The 24,570-nt window shown below is 39.3% G+C and overlaps 1 protein-coding gene across 2 annotated transcripts in view; it reads left to right on the forward strand.

The window, feature by feature from the left end:
• The window catches only part of LOC127659606 (N-acetyl-beta-glucosaminyl-glycoprotein 4-beta-N-acetylgalactosaminyltransferase 1-like), a 134,642-nt gene that overhangs the window by 25,268 nt on the left and 84,804 nt on the right, over positions 1-24,570 (forward strand). For both annotated transcript variants that reach the window (XR_007972555.1, XM_052149503.1), the window contains exon 3: positions 15,246-15,358. Coding sequence is in view for 1 of the 2 variants with exons in the window: in XM_052149503.1 (XP_052005463.1) it covers positions 15,246-15,358 (113 nt within the window). In the remaining variant the exon portion in view is untranslated. The remainder of the gene's footprint in view (positions 1-15,245; positions 15,359-24,570) is intronic.

Genomic DNA, 24,570 nt, shown 5'->3' on the forward strand with positions numbered 1-24,570 from the left:
GGGAAGTAGAGCACACATCTTCACCTCAGGGTAGGGGAAAGGCGCTTGCAAGAGATACACCTGGCCAGCTGTACCATATTACGGAATTCTACGCGTTCGGACCTGTCAAAACACAGGATGAGACCGGCTTAAACCGGAGATTGTAAAATCTTGTGAAGGTATTGAGTGTTTCCCAGCCCACCGCTCTGCAGATGTCTGCTAGAGAGGTGCTATTGGCCAGTGCCGACAAGGATGCCACACTCCTTGTAGAGTGTGCTCGAACCCGCAAGGGGGCGGGCACGACCTGGGTCTGGTAGGCCAACGCAATGGTGGCAACGATCCAGTGGGCAAGTGTCTATTTGGAGACAGTGTTCCCTTTCCGCTGTCCACCAAAGCAGACAAAGAGCTGCTCAGAGTGTCTAAAGCTCTGCGTGCAATCCAAATAGATTTGCAAAGAATACGCCGGACACAGCAACGCTAAGGCTGGGTGTGCCTCCTCCCGGGGCAGCGCTTGCAGGTTTACTACCTGATCCCTGAAAGGGGTCATAGAAACATTGGGCACGTAGCCCGGCCGGGGTCTCAGGATGATGTGAGAGTCTGCCGGACTGAACTCCAGACAAGTGTCGCTGACAGAGAACACTTGCAGGTCCCCAAACCTCTTGACGGAAGTGAGTGTGATCAGACGGGCCGACTTCAAGGAGAGGGCCTTTAGTTTCACTGATTCTAGCGGCTCAAACGGGGCTCCTGAAGGCCCAAGAGGATAACTGTGAGATCCCATGAGGGGAATAGGCATGGCCTAGGAGGGTTCAGCCTCCGGTCGCCTCTAAGGAACCTGATGATCAGGTCATCTTCCCTAATGACTTACCATCCATACTGTCCGTTATAAACCTTCAAGGTGGAGGGGGACAGCCACCCCTCCAGCCTCTCCTGCAGGAAAGAGAGCACTGGCCCAACTGCGCACCTCTGTGGGTCTTCAGATCGGGAAGAACACCAATTTGTGAATAAGAGCCACTTTAGGGCATAAAGCTGCCTGGTAGAGGGAGCTCTGGCTTGAGTGATCATGTCTACGATGGCTGGTGGTAGACCGTTTAGATCTTCCGCATCCCATCCAAGTGCCAGATGTGGAGGTTCCAGAGTTCTGGGCACGGATGCCAGAGGGTGCCCTGTCCCTGAGAAAGAAGGTCTTTCCTCAGGGGAATTTGCCAGGGATGTGCTGTTGTGAGGCAAGGACCAAGTCTGAGTGGGCCAGTAGGGGGCCATGAGAATGTCCTGTTCCTTGTCCTCCCTGACCTTGCACAGGATTTGTGCAAGTAGGCTCACTGGGGGAAATGCATATTTGCGCAGCCCCCGGTGCCAGCTGTGTGTCAGCGTGTCTGTGCCGATGGAGGGCTTCTACCAGAGAGTACCAGTGTGGGCAGTGGGTGGAATCTCAGGAGGCAAACAGATCTATCTTTGCAATAGGCACGCAGACGCTGGCTCCTGGATGGGTTGGCACATTAACTTCCTAGAGTTGCTGGCTGTATTTCTTGCCCTGCGCAGATATCTACCAGTTCGTGCAGCACATCAGGATCAGGACTACCTTGGGTAGTCCTATCTCTTAGCACCTTGGCCTGGTGGACTTGCAGGAGGGCCATGGCGTGCAGGGCGGAGGCGGCTTGTCCAGCGGGCCTTGATCGCCAGAGACGACATCAACCTAAAGGCTTTGGATGGGAGTGATGGTCGAGCCTGCCAGGTGGTGGCATTTTGCGGGCATAGGTGCACCGCAACGGCCTTATCCACCTGAGGGAGTTCCGAGTCAAGGGTAGTGAGAGCGGACGAGAGAGGAAGTCGATTTTCAAGCAGTAAAATGTTCCCTCCACAACTTCGCCAGCTCATACGCTCTTGTAGAGGTGAGTGGAACAGCAGGGGATTTATTCAGCTTGCTGATACACAACTGCTCGGCTCCGAAGAAAAAATCTGTCTGAACAGACGCACGCTTCACGCCTTTTATACCCATATGTCAGGTGGAGGGGCATGCAAATTCTTTTTGCCAATTCTTATTGGCCTTTTCTCAAAGATAGAGGTAACCGAGGCTCTCAAGAGAGACCCCTAGTGTCACTACATCGACACACCATCGAGTGAGTGACAGAAGGGGAACGGATAGTTCACCCTTCCCCATGTTGTTTTGGAAAAAAGATGCAATATCCACTGATGTTTTCAGTCCCTAAATTTCATGCCTAACATCTCCTTTAGTGTTCCATTTAAGAATGAAAGTCATACAGGTTTGGCACAACATCAGGATGTCGAAATGATGACATAATTTTCATTTTTCTCTTTAAACTCTTTAAAATACATCTATTTAAATGTACTGTAGGATAATACTTGCACAGTATAATAAATGGTTTTTAGCCATAAAATCTGCTTTAATGGAGAATCTGTTCTGCTTCAGTAGCTAATGTTTTGCTATTAATGAGGCCATATCGAATTTCATTTGGGAAAAATAAGCCAGTAATCAGTAGTTTGTAGAATGCAGTTACCAACCCAAATTTCGGTTACTGCCAAATGCAGCTGTTAACTTAAAGTAGATCTTTGAAACTTGGCAAGATTACACTGTTAAATTCAATTAATTTGCATAGAGATTAATGAGAAAGGTTGCCTGGGTATTTGACATGTGCATATACTGCATGTACTAATTACAGTTAGAATTGCACTGCAGCTCATTATTACGTAAATACCTAAGCCTTTCTAATATATACACAAGCAGGTTTGTGCAACAAGTGCAAGGTACTGTAGGCCTAGGTCTAATTGAAACAGGCCTTGGAGAATTTGAGGGTTACCGCTTCACTTGCAGATACTCTTTTGAACAATTGCAGAATCATTTTTGCAGTTCCAAATCTGTAATTCTACAGTACTAGGAGGTCTTGCTGCATATGCTGCACTGATAGATTATTTTTCAATTACCTGTGTGTAGTGAAGCCTAAAAGCTTGACTTGCTTCTCCATCATAGTTGTTAAAGCTATTTAAAGCTCCACATATGAGGTTTTGCTGATTCTCAAACTCTGAAGTGTCTGTAGAAATGCTGTGACAGATCAAGGGTTTTTGGAAGCAGGCATTTCAGTGGACTATTTTACAGCTCTAGAGTGTTGCCCTAATATGCCGCAGGATTCAGCAATTGGTGGAAAGACATAATGGAAAAAAGCCAAAATAACACCACTGCAAAGGTCAATACTAATTATAAATTAACCTCTTTGTTTGCATTGCAATTAGGAGCATATCCGTATGTTCAGTCTTCAAATTAATTTCTAGTTGAATGAAAGAGAATGGAGGCAGTTTTTTGTTTCAACGTTTTAGTCGAAAATGTCCTTTAAAATTAGCAAATATTGTGTTATGTCTATTTAATTAATTTTAGTCAGTTTTACTCTGACTAAAATGGCACATCATTTTAGTTCATGATAAAAAAAATATTTAGTTGATGATAATGTGCAAAATGTCAAAAATGTGTGTCAAACTGTATGATCAAACTTTAATTAAATATTCAAACATTTAGAAAAAAATTATCAAACAAAAAATTGTACAACTGTGCAACCTGAATTCCTTATTCTAATAGCAACCTGAATTCCTTATTCTAATAGCAATAATAAAAAAAAATGGCATAAAACTACTTGTGCACATAAGGACACAGAATGATGCACTTCAATGTTAACTGAGAGCTTGGAAGTCTCAACATGGGTACACAACTATTTCATGACATCAAAGCAGTTTAAACATATTTTACTGCAATTATGTATTCAAGCAGTTTCAGAAAGAATCAGCAAGAGACAAATATGGGATCTTTAATCACAGCAGAAGATTTAATATCTGACCGTGATCATCTTGTATGTGTTATTTATGCAGTGCTTTGATGGCTGTAACAGCAGTGGTGCATAAATGGACTAAACTTAAAGCATTAAAGAGACAAAAGTTCTTAGGGTTTTACTGTCTTGACTATTGATCACTTTAAAGTAAAGCAAGCTAAATGTCTCTCAACTAATATGAGAATTGTGTCTCCCTTTAAAACCACCACAGCAAAAAAAAAAATTATGTTAGTAGTCGACGCAACTAATCGACTAGTCAATTGTTGGATGATTATTCGACCACTGTGGCACATCCCTACTTCAAACTCATGTGATGTGTTGCTGTTAGCTTTAGCGTGTTAGCCAATTCACACTGCGTGGGGTGATGGTAAAGCATTCAACTTTCATTTGGAAGTTGCTGTCTTCACTAAAGTTTCGCTAGTTGCTATATTCTACATTATTTACCATTGTGTTGTCAGACTAGCGTCATACAGTTAGATGTGAGTGCTGAGTGCATGAAATGTCCATCATTCCACACTCAGTTTTGACTGTTGAAGAAGTGCATCATCCGGGCACTCATAGTAAACTTCTTTTTGTTGCATTTTCATTGTTAACATACTTTACACTACTTACATTTCAAAATGACAAAGAATAGTGGAGAAATGTGCGGTCTGGTATGCCCCCTTAGTTCAAGTTTAATTTCACCTGTTCATTTGTTCATTGTCCTTGCAGATGTAAGTTGTAAAATGACATGTTGTTGATATAGTGGTTAATCTCATGAATAAATATGATGCATTTGATTGAGGTAATTAACCTGTTTTAAAGCAGTACATTTTTCCAATATTCAGCGTGTTCAACTCAAGCAAATAAAGCAGGGAAATACCCAACATACTGGATTATTGGATTAGATCAATCCATATCTAATATCATCTTCTATGAACAGATGTTTCTCTAGATGCTTCTTCTTCAGTTATATCTTGCACTTTTAATATCTTGCAGTGCAATATATTTTTCTAGTCATATTTCCGTCATCAGTAGGCTATGCTTTAACCCTGTAAACTCGGATGGGCCTATGAAATATATATATATATTTTAAAATATTAATAACTACAGTCTTTATCAACACAAAATGGATATCGTTTGAAAGCTTAGAAGCTCTACTTTCCAATGCATGTAGGCATTATGACCAAAACTGTACAAGTGCTTTGAAATTTGCAGACAAATCAGAAGTGTTCCATTTTATAATGTCAAAAAAAATGTCGTTTTTTAATGTGTTGCTTTTAAAGCATGCTATACTCTCTCTAAGTAGTTGTGTCTCTCAATTAATTCAAAAGTGTTACATTTTAAAATGGATAAAAAAATACTTGTACTATACATTTGCAATGAACATTTTCTGATTTGCACTGCAATCAGCAAAAACATCAAACTGATTAGCCATGTGTCATATGCAGGTTTGGGGAGTAACAGAATACATGTTATGGGATTACGAATTTAAAATACAAAATATAAGTAACTGTATTCCACTACAGTTACAATTTAAATCATTGGTAATTAGAATACAGTTACATTCAATAAGTATTTTTATTACTGAAGAAATTACTTTGCATTTTATTGTAATTTGTTTCATTTCATATTTAGTCCTTTCAGATGGAAAACATTTATACTTATAACATTTATACATATACATTATACTTGTGATTCAGAGTGCATTTGAACAGTGGTGAAACAGTTTCTGTGTTGCATTCATGCGAGCAGACAGAGAAGTAAGATTGAAGTAAGTTTGGTGCAGAAGAAATCGTCAAAAATCGTATTCTTGATAATAATTTTTCTATTGTTTTCCTGTAAAAATATCTAAAAATCCTTAAAATAAGATCAATTAGATGAATCTTGTTTTAGGAACAACCCTGCATAAGATATTTAGCTTTTTCAGAGAATGTATTTTTAAATGAATGCTTTTATATTCTTTATATGCTCCAGTTGGGCGCCCCAAACTTCCCTATCCCGAGCCACATTAACCAGCTCTGACTGGGGGACCCCAAGGCGTTCCCAGGCCAGTTTGGAGATGTAATGTCTCCACCTTGTCCTGGGTCTTCCCCGAGGCCTCCTCCCAGCTGGACATGCCTTAAACACCTCCCTAGGGAGGCGCCCAGGGGGCATCCTTACCAGATACCCAAACCACCTCAACTGGCTACTTTCGAGGATCTCCTTGCTTTGTCGTATGAAAACTAAAAAATTCTCAGCTTCAGTTGACATGATTGGTTACTAAACAAAAGCAGTTTTTCAGAGCCACCTTATTTACACCCTGATATATATAATGTTAAATTAGAAAAACAGGATATCTGTAAAAACATTCCCAGAGCTTAAAGAGTTAATAAAATTGTTTAATTATCATCATAAATCATTTTTGCCTCATATTCATCACTCATAACGTTTTTGTCAGTGATTTTGTTGACAAGATTAACACTGTATGAAGGATGTTTTTGCTCTTTTGGAGAAACGTTTATTTGTTTGCATTCATTTTTGTATTTTTGTAAAACAGATTGCAGGCATGAATGCTCCCACCACTGCTGATTGCTCTTCTGCTTCTGCTGTGAAAGCCCACTGTGCTGCTGTGAATGAAAACTGCTTGTGTATGTCTGAGTGTGGGTTTCATGATGCAGAAGATAAAATGCCTGCTAAAACTCAATTGTCTAGATTCCTGTCCTGCAGCTATAGACACTATTTTACCCTTTTGACAACAGCACCACTCGCAAAAACACTACATCTAAACAAATTTAACTTTACCTGATGCATCTTAAGCCTTGCCCCAGACCAAACTTCTCAAATGATGGCATTTCTCCATTTCAGATTATTTAAATTCAGCTTAATCTGTGACAGCAATCTCATTCTCACTCACTCTGAGGAGAGTGTGCTTCCATAAACAGACAAAGAGATCAACAGCCCTGTTTTGTCATTGCAAACACCTTTCTTCTCTCTTTACCTCTGTCTTTTTTTGTTAACAAACATGGTGAAATGTTCCCTCCACTTGACAAATCATGCTTTCCCTTCCGCCATCTGTCTTAAAAAAAAAAAGACATATTATGGGTGGAAGCATGCTGGATTTTTATATTTCTCTGTGAATCATTAAGAAGAAATGAACATGCAGTCCCTAGTCACAGCTATATCAGGAGACAAGGTTATTACAAGAAACGGATCAAGGTGAAATATGTCTTATTATGTCTTATCATTTGTCTTATTTTCCCCAGCTGTGCTAGTATTAGATATTCTGATGGTTACAAGGAAACTCGGATGACTTGGTTTGTGCCTAGAAGACACTTCCAGTCTCCATTTATGCTCCATTCATCTTTCCTCTCTCTGTGGCTTCAGCAATGTGCGGCTCATGAGCCCAGTGTGAAGACTGTAACCTGAAGACGCAGTTTGTGTAAAACAGCCCTAACAAAAATGTAGCTCCAATGCCGTTCTCCATCGGCGTCGTTTAGTTGTTGTTGTTGCTTTCAAATCGGAAATAAAATGGTCGACTTTAGATGACTTGAATACTGGGTTTCCTTTTGTGTGTGGGCAATTCCAGCATTATGGATATGACATTTTCATTGAAAATTTGAAATTTAACTTCATATATAAATACTCATTACCAGTATATAATTTTTTTTTAATCATAGTGCCCTGCAGATAGAGCCAGACATCAGAACATTTTCTGTTTGGAGAAGTATTTTTCTAGTTTAGATCGAGAAATGAGCTTGTGTTATGGATGTGACAAAAATGGACACAATCTCATGGGAGACCGCACACTTTTTAAAAACACTGGGAATTGAAATAAACAATCCAGAAATAATACTAGCCACATAATGTTGAAGGGTTGGCACTCATAATAACATATAATATTTATTTTTTATTCACTCTCATTTTTACATAAATGGGGAAAAACCAGCATTACAAACATGACATCTTCGTTACGGACGTGATAGTTGTGAAAGCAGCACTTACATCATGAGGGAAAACCATCCGAAACACTTTGAAACCTGCAGACTTTGACATCTGAAGCATATTATATTATTTTATAATACCCATCAAGGCTGCATAATGAATTGAAATAAGATTGAAATTGGCATTTTTCCATGGTATGTTGACATTTTAGTGGAATTGCCCGATGTGTGAATGCAAGAGGGAAAATTCTTCTCTAGTGAGCAGTTCCTATTAAGAGTTCTCATCTAGAAAGTTCCTAAGGGGAAATGAGCTTATGTAGTATTTTACATTATGTAGCTGCTCAAATTCCAGAAGTGAGATTTATCTCTCAGCCTCAGGGTGTTTTCACATTTGGTTTTTTTATCGTTTCAGGGGTCTTAGCACAGTTTGTGGTGTTTTTGACAAAAATCTAAACACTCCAAACAATCTCAAGATCCATTTAAAGTGATCCGACCCAAGACCTTGGGAGTGTTTTCTGAGTATGGATCGCTTGCATGCGGTTCAGTTAGTCAATAACATGCATTGTGAAAAGTTATTTGAGATGGTCTGCACTTATATAGCGCTTTTTTATTAACCTTAGAGGTTACCAAAGCGCTTTACACTATGTCCCAATCACCCATCCACACACCAATGGCGGCAGAGCTGCCATGCAAGGCGCTAGCCTGCCATTGGGAGCAACTCAGGGTTCAGTGTCTTGCCCAAGGACACTTCGGCATGTGGAGCTGTGTGGGCCAGGATTCGAACCACCAACCCTGCAATTGGTAGCCGACCCGCTCTACCAACTGAGCCACAGCTGCCTAGAGATTGTTATGATTATTGTGTACTTCAAATTCCAATCACATTTTAATGCCCAAATAAGGGTGTGGAGCGGAGGGGGGCGGGGCTGGGCTGGGCTAGAATGTCGCACGCCCGGTCCCCAATCGGCCTGATGGGGCGTGCGAGGGATAAAGGCGGCCGGTGACGATGGTTCGAGAAAGAGAGAATTACGGGCATGTGTGTGTTTATGTTTGTGCTTTTGGTTTAAGTTTAATTAAATATTATTTATATTGACAAGCTGGTTCTCGCCTCCTCCTTGCCCATCTTAACCCCCTTACAATAATATTATACAGTATAATATAATTATAATAAAATATATAAAAATATACATATTCTCATTTTAATAAAAAAAAATTATATAACAGTGTAATTGTAAAATTGACCAAAACTATAGTTCCTCCTAAAATAAATATTTTTATATTTAAAACATTAGTTTTCATGTCATTCGTAAGTTTTTAAAGCCTCCAAATGATGTATCACTATTTTATTATATTTTTTTATATATTTAAAGTAAAATACGTAAAAAAAATAAAATAATACTTATAAAACACACGTGCACCTTAAGAAATATGACAATTTATATGACAGTTAATCGTAACTACATAATTCTAGACTTCATAATAGACATTATAGATGCCTTCAGGTCTAAAATACTTTTTGAATCTCTCTCTCTCTCTCTTTCATCCTTCTCTGAAGTGTTTGGAAGTAGAACATGTTTTCTTCAAGTAAGCTCTCTTAAAGAAAATGAAGCATCAGTTTTGATTTTCCCTTGTTGTAGTTTGCCTTGATTAAACATTGCTCTTAAAGGGAAGACAACACCTTTCTGAATGCAAAGAGTGTTCTTGAGAATTTAAAGACTTTGGACAGATTCAGCAGCAAGAAGCATAGTGTTCAGACATGGCCTTATTGTACAGATATTATGTTTGTAATAGACTTTTGGTAAATTTTCTGCTGCTTTGCTGAGTCACAAAGATACACATTCATATCTTTATAATATTTATATTTTTTAATTATATAAAGATTCAGGGACTGATGCACTTAAGATTTAATAAAGTCTTTGATATATCAGGTTAGAGCTGAATACACTCACTGGCATTGCGCAGGACTATAATGTAGATTTAAACAGCCTTGTTTTCTCAGAGATATTGAATTTTTGAATAGCAAGACCTAGATGCATATAAAATGCTTGATATATTTTTGATTAAAGTAAAATGAGAGTTCAATGTAGAATATTGCGATACTGTCTGACAGACTGTAATGTTCAATGAGGTGAAACAAAAGTTCAAGATTTAAATGCATCTTTTAATGAAGGTACGTGAAGCAAAATCAGGAAATCCTCAAACACAATAATCAATAGAAATCAAGAAAACAAACCTGACAAGCATAAATGGTAAACAACTCACAAAGAACACATGAATACCAAGGGATTAAATACACAAGGGGCCAATGAGGAAACAAGGAACACCTGGGACTAATAGTCACAAGAACCAATGAAACAAATGACAATTACAAGAACTACAAAACCCATAATCAAAACACAAGACAGGCAGGGAACAATAAACATACATGGTGACCCCTGGTGGTCACCAGGGTAATCGTGACAGAGCCCCCCATCTAAGGAGCGGCTCCTGAAGCTCTTTAACACATAAACACCAAAATAAAAAAAGATCATGGGAGGAGCAGGAGTTAGAAGCCCAGGGGGCGGAGCCACAGGAGGTGGAGACTCAGGGGGCGGAGCCAAGGACTCTCAGGGAATGGAGTCCCAGGAGGTGGAGGCTCAGAAGATGAAGGAGACCAGAGCTGATCAAGCGGACGGTCCGGAGACCAAGGAGGCCAGGGCAGATCAGGTGGATGGCCAGAAGACCAGAGCAGATCAGGCAGATAGCCAGGAGACCAGAGCAGATCAGGCAGAACAGCAGGAGTTGGAGGATTGGAGGGCAGAGCCGAAGAAGGCATGGAGGGCAGAGCAATGGAAGGCTCAGAGGGCAGAACTGTGGAAGGCTCAAAGTGCTGAGAGTTCAGAGAAGCTGGGGGCTTGGAGAGCAAGGCAATAGGGAGACTCAGAGAGCAAGGCAATAGGGAGACTCAGAGAGCAAGGCAATAGGGGACTCAGAGAGCAAGGCACTAGGGAACTCAGAGAGCAAAGCACTAGGGAGCAAGACAGATGGGAACTCAGAGGGCTCAGAGGTCGGGGAAGCTGAGGATTCAAGCGGCAGAGCCAGGGAAGACTCGAGGGACTGGACAGCCACTGGGAACTGGAAAGGTTTGTCGACAGCCACTGTGGTCAGGAGCGCTGGCAGTGACTGAGAAACAGCCTCCATGGCTGGGAGTGCTGGCAGCAACTGGGGAACTGTCTCCATGGCCGTGAACAATGGCAGTGACAGGGGAACGACCTACATGATTGTGAAAACAGGCAGTGACAGGGGAACAACCTACGTGGTCATGAGCACAGGCAGTGACATGGGAACGGCCTCTGTGGTTGTGAATACTTGCAGTGATAGGGGAACTACTTCCGTGGTTGTGAACACTGGCATTGACAGAGTAACCACTTCTGTGGTTTTAAGCATAGGCAGTGAAAGAGAAATGACCTCTGTTGCTGTAGGCACTGGCAGAGACAGGGAAACGAACTCCGTGGTATTGGGCACTGGCAGTGAAAGGGGAACACTCCATGGCCATAGGCAATGGCAGTGACAGGGGAACAACCTCCATGGTCGTGAGCACAGGCAGTGACAGTGAAACAACCTCTGTGGTCATGAGCACAGGCAGTGACAGGGAAACGACCTCCGTGGTCGTGAGCACAGGCAGTGACAGAGGAGCAGGAGCCGTTCTCCTCCTCTTCCAGACACCCGGGAGCTCTGCTGTGAGAACGTCCTCCGTGGCCACGGACGCTGGCACTGGGACCGCCAATGCTTCAGGCGCTGGCCCTTTGATCGTGGCAGGCATGAGCATACCGGGTGCCTCCTTTGGTGTGAGAGGTACAACCGGGACCACAGAAGTTGAAATTACATCTGGCAAGAGAATGATTTTATGCTCACATGAAGGGTATATTCTCTCCAGAGTGATTTTTTAATGTACTCCCATGTAAGCTCTCCCATCTTTGGCAAATCTTTATTGCCATAAAAATGCAGGCTAATCCAGAAACTTGAACTGAGATGAGTCACTCCAGTTCGACTGGCTCGCCAAGGCATAACAACACTAAGAATAGTCCCAAAAACAAAGTCCTGCCTGACATAGCTGTCCAAATTCTGCTGCTAGATCCATATTTTGGTCAGTTTTTCTGTAATGTTCAATGAGGCAAGGCAAAAGTTCAAGATAAAAATGCAACTTTTAATGAAGGCACGCAAAGCAAAATCAGGAAATGCTCAAACACAGGAAATATTACAAATAATAATTAAAAAAAACATTACAACCATAAATGGAAAACAGCTGACAAAGAACACAGAAAAACCAAGGGATTAAATACACGAGGGGCAAATGATGAAACAAGGAACACCTGGGACTAATAATTACATGAACCAATTAAACAAAAGACAATGACAAGAACTACAAAACCCATAATCAAAACACAAGACAGACAGGGAATAATAATCATACAAGGCAACCCCTAGTGGTCACCAAGGTAATCGTGACACAGACATGCTGTTCTCCTAACTCTCCATTGATCAACAAGAGGTTTTATTCAAATGTCAACCAGAGCTTTTTGTTGTCTATTGCGCTGTCTGGTGAGGAGTATTCTTGAACATAGACTTTTGTACTTCAAATAGAGCGGGAGTGTAGTACAACCACCTGCTTGTCTCATTGGAACACAAGTTATGCAAGGACAATATATTCATTGTTTACTTAATACAAATATGTAATATTTGGTAAAATGCACAGCCTCAATGGATAAACTTGGTCTACACTTCCCCACAAAGGCAAAATGCTGTAACTCTGACAACAAGCATTTTTGGTTGTAGAGTGAAATTTGAAGTTACTGCAATTTTTAATTCCTTTTTTTTTTTTTTTTTTTTGAGCATTTGAGCCAAACTTGTCTATCACAGGACAGACAATGGTCTAAGAGACCCATTTTTTGTCATAATGTAACTCACAGTTTTTACAATATATAATATATAAGTCTCTATGCTGAACTTGATGCAATGCTGTGATCCGTGAGATCAAACCACCAACCTTTTGACCACAAGCCAAATTTGCAATCTTAATGCCAACACCACCCTATAAGAAGCAGGAAAGAAAGATATGTTATGTTCCTGTCTATGAGAAACTGAATGCCTTCATGATATCTTTGTTGAGAAACATCTAAGCTGATGTTTTCCTACTCAATTGGCTTTTCAGCAGTTCCCAACAACACTGACACTGACAATCTTTTAGCATCCACAGACCAAAACTTGTGAAACCGCTCATTAGCCTCTGAAATGTTTTTCAATGGATGAAATTAGAAAAATTTGATGTTTCTCTGTCTTCCATCTGCCGGCCTGTAATCTTGTTTGTGCCAGATGCATTGGGACAGGCACTCTGCTCCTCGGGTGTAAAAATACCATCCAGTCCCACAGTTTCCCCCTGCATTATCCTTTTTTGTTGTCAGAATAGAGACCCTTAGACCCCCATGTTCTTATTCCAGCCTTTTTGTTATCTCTCATTGTCTTTCATTTTTATTTAGAATCTATGTGTCATGATTCACTATTGTGGTGCCTTGGGTTTATCCTCTGTCTTCTGATTTCCCCAGACTACACTTCCCATAATTCACTGCCCTCATCACTGCCAGCTGTTCCCGATTGTTCTCACCTGTCTTCCATTACCTCATTAATCCTTGTGTATATTCTGCCCTGATGTTTGCTCAATCTTTGTCAGTTGTTGTTTTCTCCAGTTCCTGTACCAGTTGCCATCTCGCATGTAACGCATGTAACGCATGTAACGCATGTAACGCATGTAACGCATGTAACGCTTCCCAGTTTTGAGTATTGCCTTGTTCCAGTGTTTGCCTTGTTTTTGGAATTTGATTTATTTTCCATTAAACTTTTAATCTAAATTGCATTTAGATCCGGCTCTCTTGACTTCCTCCATACGTTACAGAACAACTGACCATACAAAATGGATCTAGTAGCTTATTTCATTCAATTGAGCCAGGTGGATTTACCCATAAGGGAATACTCAGCACCATTGCCAGCTACACAGGATTTGCTGATTCCCACCTGAAATGTATTTACTGGATCGGACTCGCATCTCACCAGTGGAGGGAAATACTGGAGACAGGAGGCTACGCTTGGGAGGAATACGTGAAGTTAACATTAGAAACTTCAGAGGATCCTCCTCTCCCTACCTTGATCCCAGCCTCCAAGCTTTCCATGCCTGAGTCTGCTCCACGCCTGGTCGCAGCCACGCCCGAGTCTGCTCCACGCCAGGTCGCAGCCACGCCTGAATCTGCTCCACGCCATGTCGCAGCCAAGCCTGAGTCTGCTCCACGCCAGTTCGCAGCCACGCCTGAGTCTGCTGCATGCTATGTCACAGCTACACCTGATTCTGCTCCATGCCATGTCATAGCCAAGCCTCCCGTGGCCCCTTGCTCAAAGCCGTCCTCGGCTCCTTGCTCCAAGCCTTCCGCAACGCTTTGCTACATGCTTGCCGCGGCCACCGAGCCGACGCCCATGCCTGCCGCGGCCACCGAGCCAACGCCCATGCCTGCCGCGGCCACCACGACAACGCCCATGCCTTCTGGCCGTCTGCCTGATCTGCTCTGGTCTCCTGGACATCCGCCTGATCCGCTCTGGTCTCCTTGGTCTCCTGGCCCTCCGCCTGATCTGCTCTGGTCTCCTGGCCGTCCGCCTGATCTTCTATTGCCTCCTGGGTCTTCTGGCTGTCTGCCTGATCTGCTCTGGTCTCTTTGGTCTCCTGACTGACCACCTGATCTGTTTCTGGCCTCTTTGGTCTCCGGCTCCATCTTGGTCCTGCCTCCCTTACCAGCTGTCAGGACCCACCCATTAGAGGGGGGGTTCTGTCATTATTCACTGTTGTGTTGCCTTGGGTTTGTCTTCTGTTTTACCCAGACTACACTTCCCATAATTCACTGCCAGCTGTTCCTGATTTTTCTCACCTGTCTTGACAGTTTTTGTGTTTTCTCCAGTTCCTGTACCGGTTGCTATCTTGTATGTAATGTTTGTTTTGTTTCCCAGTTCCGAGTCTTGCCTTGCTCCAGTGTTTACCCTGTTTTTTTATATGATTTATTTTCCATTAAACTAATTTGCATTTAGATACGGAACTCTTGACTTCCTCCATACATTACACCATGAAAATTTTGCTCATAATTAATGCACATTTCATTAATTAACAAAGTGCATAAATTATTTATTTTTTTCAAGTATATAATTTACAATAATAATTTTAACATAAAATATGTAAACAATATTTCCTCTAAGACTCTTCTAAACAAAAACATACAAATTCTCAACCTTTTTTTTGTATAGAGGAAGCGTAAATTAAATAATGTTTATTAGCTTTATTAATTCTCTTTATTAATGCACTTGATAACATTGCACACAAAGTTTGGTGCTATATTTTATATATGTATATATATATATTTAATATAGTATTATAATGGAAAAGGTTTCACTACATTTTGTGTCTCTTCATAGAACTGTGCTGCTTGATCATCATTATTTTTCTGTACATTTACTTCCACAGATATGGAGAAGCAGGCAGATGGGATGGTATCCAGTCATAAGAAACACCCTCCCTCATCACTCATCCCATCTGAGCACAATAAGGATGTTGGCAGTCAGGAAGAGGGTTGGGGGGTGAGTAAGCCATATTTTATAATATGATCAACACCTTTTTATAACATGATAAAATAGCGAAATGTTATGTGAATTAAGCACAATCTACAATGAGCCTAATATACATTAAAAGGGGGCATTTTTTCAATAGAATGACAAAGGGAGTGAACGTTTCAGTGCAGTGTATTGATGTTATTATTTACACGGGCCTAGAAATGGCTGACTCACTGATTAATGCACTGACTACTGAACTAGTGATCTGATCGAGATGCACCCGATAACTAAATGTACATAAGATGCAGCGCAATTTCAGCGCTGATTGCACCTAGTTTAACTGAATTGCGTGTGATTAGTGAGTAATTTGTTGGGTTTTCCAGTGAAATACCGCACCCAAAATTGGTGCAACTTTTTGGTGAATTTGCCCAATAGTATTTCAGATAAACACTTTCTTACCTACAAATATTAGGCAATTTAAAGGGGTCATGACATACGCTTTTTTTTTTCTTCTTAAATAATTTTATTTTCTTCCCTGAGGTAGGGTGATAATGTTAGTAATGTTTTTGTTGCTGTGTTTTTCAACAAAACAGTCATACTTTAGAAATATATGATAATTTTTCACCCTGTCTCTGGCCCTCTGTCTGAAACACTGGGTTTTGTCCTTTAACTGCCTCTTTAAAACATTATAAATCACATTTCAGGGTTTACACATCACGTGCATTTCATCCGAATATATTAAGCTGTTCACTCAAGCACAGCAGCATCATAAACTATTAAACAATCATGACATTTAAAAAAAATCACAAATTAAAAGTTTACTTTTACTCGGGTCCAGTAGTGTTTTTAACTGCTCCATCCTTCAATAAGTTCCTTTGCAATGCTTGAATTGTATTATGACTGGTTCACAAGCAGTCCACGCTGATGCTGAGCCGAAAAACCACACACATAGTCCAAAGCACGATGAAACAAGATGTACACACATACAGTATCATCCTGCACTGATGAGATTGCTGGAAATGCATCAAAACAGTCAAAGACCTCCATCTAGTGGATATTTTCATACACAACAATTATAAAGTAGCGCAGATGGGCACAAGAACTCATCCAAGATACATTTGTTCTCAAAACTACAAGAGGTACAGCAGCTGAATGAAACCAAATGGCTGATCCTTTTTAGAGTTGTATATTGACACCATGTCTTTTAAAAGCAGAGTGACATGACGATGGTCAAAGACATCTGTCTAGTGCATGTTTTATGCCAAAAAAAATCAAAATTGTCCAGAATAATCCCCTTTGGTGTTCAGGAATAGTCAGTAGACCACTCTAGGCCTGTCTCTCCTGCTGTGTCTGCTGTTTACAAACGGAGTGCCAGTGGGCAGGGCCAAGGGCAGGAGGATTTAAAGTAGGCATTGATGTTGCTTCTGTAGAGGCATCGTGAATTAATTAGACCCTTAGTGATGTAGGGAAGTCACGGAATTAGAGAAGCGATTTTGCAGCTTGGTCTCAATAAATAATTTTATTGCATTGGGGATTAAGTTTTGAGTTCTGAATTTAGAGTATGTTTTTATAGTAGAATGACCTTTTATGTGTCAATATATCAGGGAAAATTGTATTCTTCATGACATCACACCTTTAATGATCAAGATGCATTTTAAATCAGTTGGATCAAAAATAGTTTGAACATGCATGATGCTTCTGCACACTGAATTGTTTTATTTGGTGGTTGTTTGAAGTGCAACTTGACTTGTAGCTCTATGTATCTGAATCATCACTGAGATGATGATATTTATCACAGTGTGGAAGGCTTTTATGAGCCCTGGAGGAGAAAGTGCTACTCAGCCTTTTCTGTAACTCCACTTTGACGTGGACATGGAAAACAATGAATTATCCTTTTTTTTTTTCTCTCTATGTAGCATCTGTGCTTAGTTCATTCAAATCGTCTTCCACTGACACCCTACTGCAGGATGATTTTAGCTTAGTATTCTAGCTGCCAGATTACTGTCTATCCCCACAGCTTTGACATGCTAACGACATAAGCTTGCAATGTTCGGAGATGCAATTCTATGTCAGGTTAAGCAGAGGATGCAACAGTATTTACATTTAACAATTGTAATCCAATGGTAATTTCAAAACGCAGCACTGTGGTGCCACAATATATGCAGCTCCTGAAATATAATTCATCGATATTTAGGACACGTTTAGCTCAGCTGCTCACTCTAGAAGAGCACATGGCCGGGATAGCAACAGTAAGAACAGAGTTTCAAAGCTTATTCTGGGAGGAGCAAAAGAGAAGCTGGTGGGGAAGTGTCTGAGACAGCTAAACCCTGAGTATTGAGATTGTTTTGTTATTTATTTAATGTCCAAGCAAATAAATACAAATCAGACAGTATGAAGTAAGTGGGCAGTGATTTGTCTGTGTGAAATCTATAGTCCTTTAAGGTCCCTTGCGTTTCTGTAGTTTGTAACGTCCTGTCCTGAAGAATGCCCTCAGGGACAATTTTCACATTGATTTTTGCTAGTCTTCTGCTCCCATGATTGATTTTCTAACCAAGATTAATACTACCCCTAACTGTGTACTGCTCTGTCTTTGGCCACAAATAAGTCTTACAATAGCTTTAGTCTTCTAAGCCATCAAGCCATTTTTAAATAATTTATGTTTGTTAGAATTATGATTTCAACTGTGGTATATTTTCTTATCATGTATATTGTGCCATTTGCAAAGTTTTGTAAATTTGTATTTTCCTCTCACTGTATGAGAAAGTTTTAGCAAATTTGTTAAAGTCATTTCAGCATGCAGGAGTAGAGAGCTTAAATTGGTTTCTGCAAACCTACAGAGGTGGTAATCTCAGTGCCTGATGGGTCTTTGCTGTCTTCTTTCTCCAGGTTCTGGTGGTATAAGAGGTTTGAGTTTGATCTAGCCAGGCTTAGTGGAACTTTTGTTGACAAGCTTACAGATTTCTCACTTTGAAAAGCTCCTGAAACAGACCTAGCTAAGCCCACTGGAATGACACAAAACAAGATGAATCTCACAGTTATGTCTTGGAGTTTGCGAAAGCCCTGGAGTGGGATTTGAGGGTGTGATGCATGTTTCAACAGATATATCCTTAATATAATTTTTTTGGCTTTCACATCACAAAAAAAAACATGGCCTTTGAGACACCTTTTGTTTTTGTTCTGAAATGATGCCCAAAGCGCTTCTTGTCATCATCTCACTATGACAGTGTGTTACTGCATGTTATTAAAGCACAACAAAGTCAGAAAAGACAAAGAAAGTGCAAAAAAATGGTGCGCTTTTTCTCGCAGATGTCATCTAAGCACAGATGCAACATGTAATACAGAATTATCTGTTATTTTAGTGTATTACATGTATTAAAGGAGCTTCAGGTGTTTGTGCTTGTCATCTGTGTTTATATCAGACACACTAAAGATCCATGAAGCTCTCGATTGTGTATATGATATGTATATATATATATATATATATATATATATATATATATATACGCTTTTTAAAATATTCTGATCGGATGGTTATTTTCTTTTAAAGCTGCTCATAAATGGCAAAGTTTAAACACTTGTCTTAGTGCAGAGGTTGATTGACAGGTGAGGGGTGGCACTACACAGCTGTCGGGACTCAAACAGGATGGAGTAGCATTTACACCTCAAATGCGATGTAGAAACATGCATTTTTGACCACATACATGTGTGGTTTTTGTGATCTGATCACAAACCTTTTTAGACCCCAACCGTTTAGACCTGCATTTAGGGCTGACCACATGTGATTGGATCCCCCGAAATGCATCTTAATACCAAGTGGAAACGGGGTCAATGTGTTTGTACTATAAATGGATATCTCTTGGATAAAACTGGTGACCCATTTTCTTTTCAAATATATTCTCATTCAGATTTCTGCACATTAGTTATAAAGATATGAAAGCAAGACATCAAAGTACTATTCTGACTTTTATAGCCACTGTATTGTAATTATGTGTTTGATATTCAGAGAGAACATTGTCCATTTACTCATATTAATTGTGAGTAAATCCTTTGGATGAACACTACATACACTACCATTCAAAAGTTTGGAATAACTTTATGTTTTTAGGTAGCATCGAACAGTACACACCAAATGTTTTATTTGGAACCGTGAAGATGTTGGCCTTTAGTCAGAGTTTCAAAGAAAAATCCTCATCAGACACTGGCAAATAAGAATAAATCAAATCACTTTATTGTCACACGACCATGTACACAAGTGCAACAGTAGGTGAAAGTCTTGTGTGCTGTTCTGAGCAACATATCAGTCATGACAGTGACTATACCAAGTACAATAAACAACATATTTACACAACACAATTTACATATCAAATGTACACATAATTACACAACACAGTAAACAATACACACAATATAGAATACACATACAATAAAAAATAAAAATAAAGAGTATATAAAAATATATATATATACAGTAAAATAGAGGTATGTTATAAAGGGGTAAAATAGGGAAAATATCTTAATGATAGTCTCCCCACACAAATTATCATTATCTCATCATTTATTCACCCTTATGCCATCTGAAACATGTATAACTTTCTTTCTTCTGGTGAACAATTTTTTTTTAAGATATCTGATGTCTGTTTGTTAATACAATTCAAGTCTATGGAGTCCAAAACCTTTAAGCTCGAATAAGGACTTAAAGGCAACATAAAGGTAATCCATACAACTTGAATGGTTTAGCTATGTCTTCTGAAGGAATGCAATCAGTTTTGAGTGAAAAACAGAACAAAATATAAAATTCATTTATAAATGTTGAGAGCTGCAGGCTAAATTACACTTACTTGTGCTCGGCATGCACAGAGCTCTTGTTAACCACATTGATTTGCATTTTATGGACAAACAGACATCATATATTCTTAAAAAAATCTTTGTTTGTGTTCTGCAGTAGACTGAAAGTCTCAAGTTTGAGATGGTATAAAGGTGAATAAATTATTAGAGGATTAACACTTTTGGGTGAACTATTCCTTTATACATTGAATGATAAATGATTAGAAAAGAGTATTATGCCAACTCCAACCTGCATCACCTCGGTCTATTTATGGACTACGATCTTGAAATGAAATGCTTAGACTAACTATTGCCAAAAAAAGCCTTCATCAGCCAATTAACAAGGCCAATTGCACATATGTGAACTTCTGCAATTAATCAAGATGGACTTCAAAGACTTTGGTCATTAATCTTACAGTTCAAACACAATCGATGTTTAATCACTGACCCTTAACACTTAGTTTAATAATTTTAAACCATGATTTTACCTATACATAATTAATATTAATATAGACCTTATTCAGAGTAGCGCTATGTTTAATTTTAAATGTAAGTGAAAACAAGTGAGGGACAGATTTACAGTCTCTTCAATGATATGCTCTGTATAAAGTTTTTGGTCTACTGAAAATTTTAGGAAAGATGTTTTTACAATGTTTCGGCAGCTGATCTATCAACATACACTCACTTAGAACTTTATTAGGAACACTATGGTCCTAATGAAGTGCCCGTCATAGACAACGTTTTTTAGCCCATCCGCTTCAAGGTTTGAAATGTTGTGCATTCTGAGATATTATTCTGCTCAATACAATTGTACAGAATGGTTACCTGAGTTATCATAGCATTTCTGTCAGCTCGAACCATTCTGGCCATTCTCTGTTGGCCTCTCATCAACAATGCGTTTCCATCCACAGAACTGCCCCTCACTGATGTTTTTTTTTGTTTTTGGCACCATTCTGAGTAAACTCTAGAGCAGGGGTACTCAATTGGCAGATTCCGATCCGAATCCGTACCGATGGACAATTAAATCCGGATCGAGCTCTGAAGCTTTGTGCTAGTTATCTGACACTTGATTGAGTGATTATGTAAGCATACGTGTATTCGCCCTCGGAGTGGGAATAAATAGCGTTCAGCGCTAGAGAGAAATATTTCTCTAGAGCGGGAATAAAGCACATTCAGCGCTACTCACTTTATTCCAACTCTGCGCATATTGCCTCTCTCCCCGCTATAGACATGAGGTGCCGCATAAAGCCTAATTTTCAGTATGTATGAGTTGCAGGTGGGGTTATTTTAACAACAGTAGCAGAGACACCGCTACAGATACTGGCATATTTTGCTTAAACACACTGCAAACAAAAATTAAGTAAAGTGAAACTATCTTCATCTGTCTGATATGTGATTCAGCCGGTTCAGCTAAGCCAGGTTTAACATGACAAGTCAATGTGCCGCTTAAGACTATAAAGTTTTTTCCATCTAAATTTAGCTTCATTAATCAGCATGTTACAACCTTTAATAATAAATTTTGTGAAAATTAAGCAGAGATGTCATGATTCAAGGCAAGGAAAGCCTATTTATCTTTAAATTAATGAAACGGATATTTAATGCTTCACTTTTATGTAAATTGTTTGTTAGTAGATTCTCACTTTAAAGAAAATATAAAAAGGGTCATTTTCAGGCTTTTACATTTTTATACATTTTCTCTCAGGACACACCCCTGAACTCACAGGATTTTATCTGTCAAAAGGCCTCCTATGTCCCAATCATGGGTATAGATTCTGAATGTAAAAATAATTCAACAAAACTGGACTGGTGTCATTCAGCTTCAAAACAAACTGTTCATCTTATCTTTTAATATTCACATCCAAGCGCCTTCGACTGATGAAGTATTGATTAAATATTTTAATCTTTTATTAGAAATGATCTCTCAGACCCCACTATCTGTCTCTGGGTCCCCAATGTCCTCATCAGGTTTTTTTTCTTCTTTTTTTTTTTTTACAAAGTACTATTACTGTCAACATTGCAAGTTATACAAATTATATATAAAATAAAAGATACATCATTTCTTAGCCATATAACTACTGACACCATTCTGGACATTTGCTGGGAAGGAAATGTATATACCGGACCTCTTGGAACTTAAATTGAGTACCCCTGCTCTAGAGACTGCTGTGCTTGAAAATCCCAGGATGTCAACAGTTACAGAAAAACTCAAATCAGCCCATCTGGCACCAGCAATCATGCATCACTGACTTCACAATTTTTCTCCATTCTAAAGGCTGAAAATTAACTGAAGCTCCTGACCCGTATCTGCATGATATTATGCATTGCAATGCTGCAACATGAATGGCTGATTAGATAATTGCATGAATAAATAGGTGTACAGGTGTTCCTAATAAAATGCTCAGTGAGTGTATATTTAAACAACAGTTCAACCCATCGAAGATTCTGTAAATCTATCCCTCACAGCTTCTCTGAATGAGGTCCATAAATTGAGGTCTGCACAGCTGTAATCGCTGCAAGTAGAGGATTCTTTAATGGACAGAGTTTGAAGAACAGCGTTTATTTGAAATAGACATGGTCATTTGTAATTATTGATCAATTAAATGCATCTTTAGTGAATAGAAGTGTCAATTTCTTTAAAAAACATAAATATTCAGGGTGAGTCCAAATGTTTGAATGGTAGTGTTTTCCCATTTCCTGTGAAAGTTCAGGCAGTATTATTTATAAAAATATATATTAGTATTTTTAGATAAGATTTCCTGCAAGTGCTTGTAAGTTGTTTCTCTGGTAAGTTTTGAAAGCGAGTGCAGTGACATTTTGGAGGGCTGTACTCAGATCTTTCAAGCTGTTCTAGTTACCGTGAGTCTGGGAGACTGACAGCTTGAGTTGTGTGATCAGAGGCAGAAAAGACAAGTTTGTGTGTGAGGTGAGCCTATGGCATGTGTGTTCATCCTTTATATATGTCCTCTCTCTCTCTCTCTCTCTCTCTCTCTCTCTCTCTCTCTCTCTCTCTCTCTCTCTCTCTCTCTCTCTATCTACGTCTGTTATATGATTCCTCTCTTTCATTTGTGTTGGAAAGACATTGTGCAAAGTTTTGATCTTCATGTTAAATATTTTCAAAACGTATAAATCTGTAAACAGCACTTTAAATATTTTGGGCAGAAAGAATAAAAGTTTTAAAAAGTGCAACTGGGTTAAACATATAATCGTTTATAATGTCTGACAAATTGCTCCTCATTCATTATATCGCATTTATTGCAAAATAAATCAACTTGTGACGGACTGTTGTGAACAGTACATCTATGTCAGTTCTTTTTAAGATGAAGCCATTTAGGGTTACATGTCGTCTTTACAGTTATTACTCTTTCACAATCTTTGTCCTGGGGACAAATCAATGCATTGGCATGCAAAGTTTGGTGAAAGCCTCTGGGCTGCAGGAGAGTTCAAATGGAAGATGGAATAAAATTAAAAGGTGAGATCAGAACAGACTCCCTTTATGCCATCATGACTGCGGGCGAAGCAGCCGTGCCTGTTTATTTATAGACCTGCATTTTGAAACCCTTATGTTGCTTTGCACTCAGGATCTGTCACATTTTTAGGCTGCTTTTCACAGGGCATAAGAAACATTTCGTAGCAACATTTGGTTTATTGTTAGTTAAATAAAAAACGCAAATAGAGCCTTTGAAATTCTAAATTGTTGTAAGTGTAACCAACTACTGTTGGTACAGATGTGAAGATGTAATTGTTTTCAGCTTTTCACGTGACAGAACAAACACATTGTAGCAACATGGCATTTTTGTGAAAAGTGGGAAACCATATGATTTGTTAGATAATTTATTTATTTTTTTGTGAAATCAAAAATAGTAGTGATTTTGATTGCAGTAATGTTAAAAAAGACGTGAGGTCTTCAGCTGTCACCAAAAATATCTATTGATTAATTAAAACCACATGGTGTCCCGAGTGGAACAGAGATTCTGTAGAAAGCACATTAAGATAATAGTTTGTAAAATTCCTTTACATTGACTTGCACACATTGGATATGCAGATGCTGGGAAATGGATGCTGGAAAAGGGATGCTGGAAAAAGTGTTTACATGCAACGCAAAATCTGGATAATGGGCAAAAATCTACCTGTGTTGATCAGTTTTTCCTTAAACCGTTTATGAAATATTCATGATAAAGGAAAACTGTTTAAGGTGTTTACATGACCATACATATTGTTGGCTTATTAAGCACAATCTGTATAAGATTGTTCATGTACATGCGCTCAGTGTTATGCTTTGCTGAATACTTTGATTATTTCATGTTGAATTCACAGAGTATTTGCAAAATATCTAAATGTTAAAAAAATATCACACTTATTTAAAAGTTATCTGGCTTTTTATACTGTAAATGCTTTCATATTGTGTTCCCCTTCTG

This window comes from Xyrauchen texanus, chromosome 2 (genome assembly GCF_025860055.1).
Source record: "Xyrauchen texanus isolate HMW12.3.18 chromosome 2, RBS_HiC_50CHRs, whole genome shotgun sequence".
NCBI lineage: Eukaryota > Metazoa > Chordata > Actinopteri > Cypriniformes > Catostomidae > Xyrauchen > Xyrauchen texanus.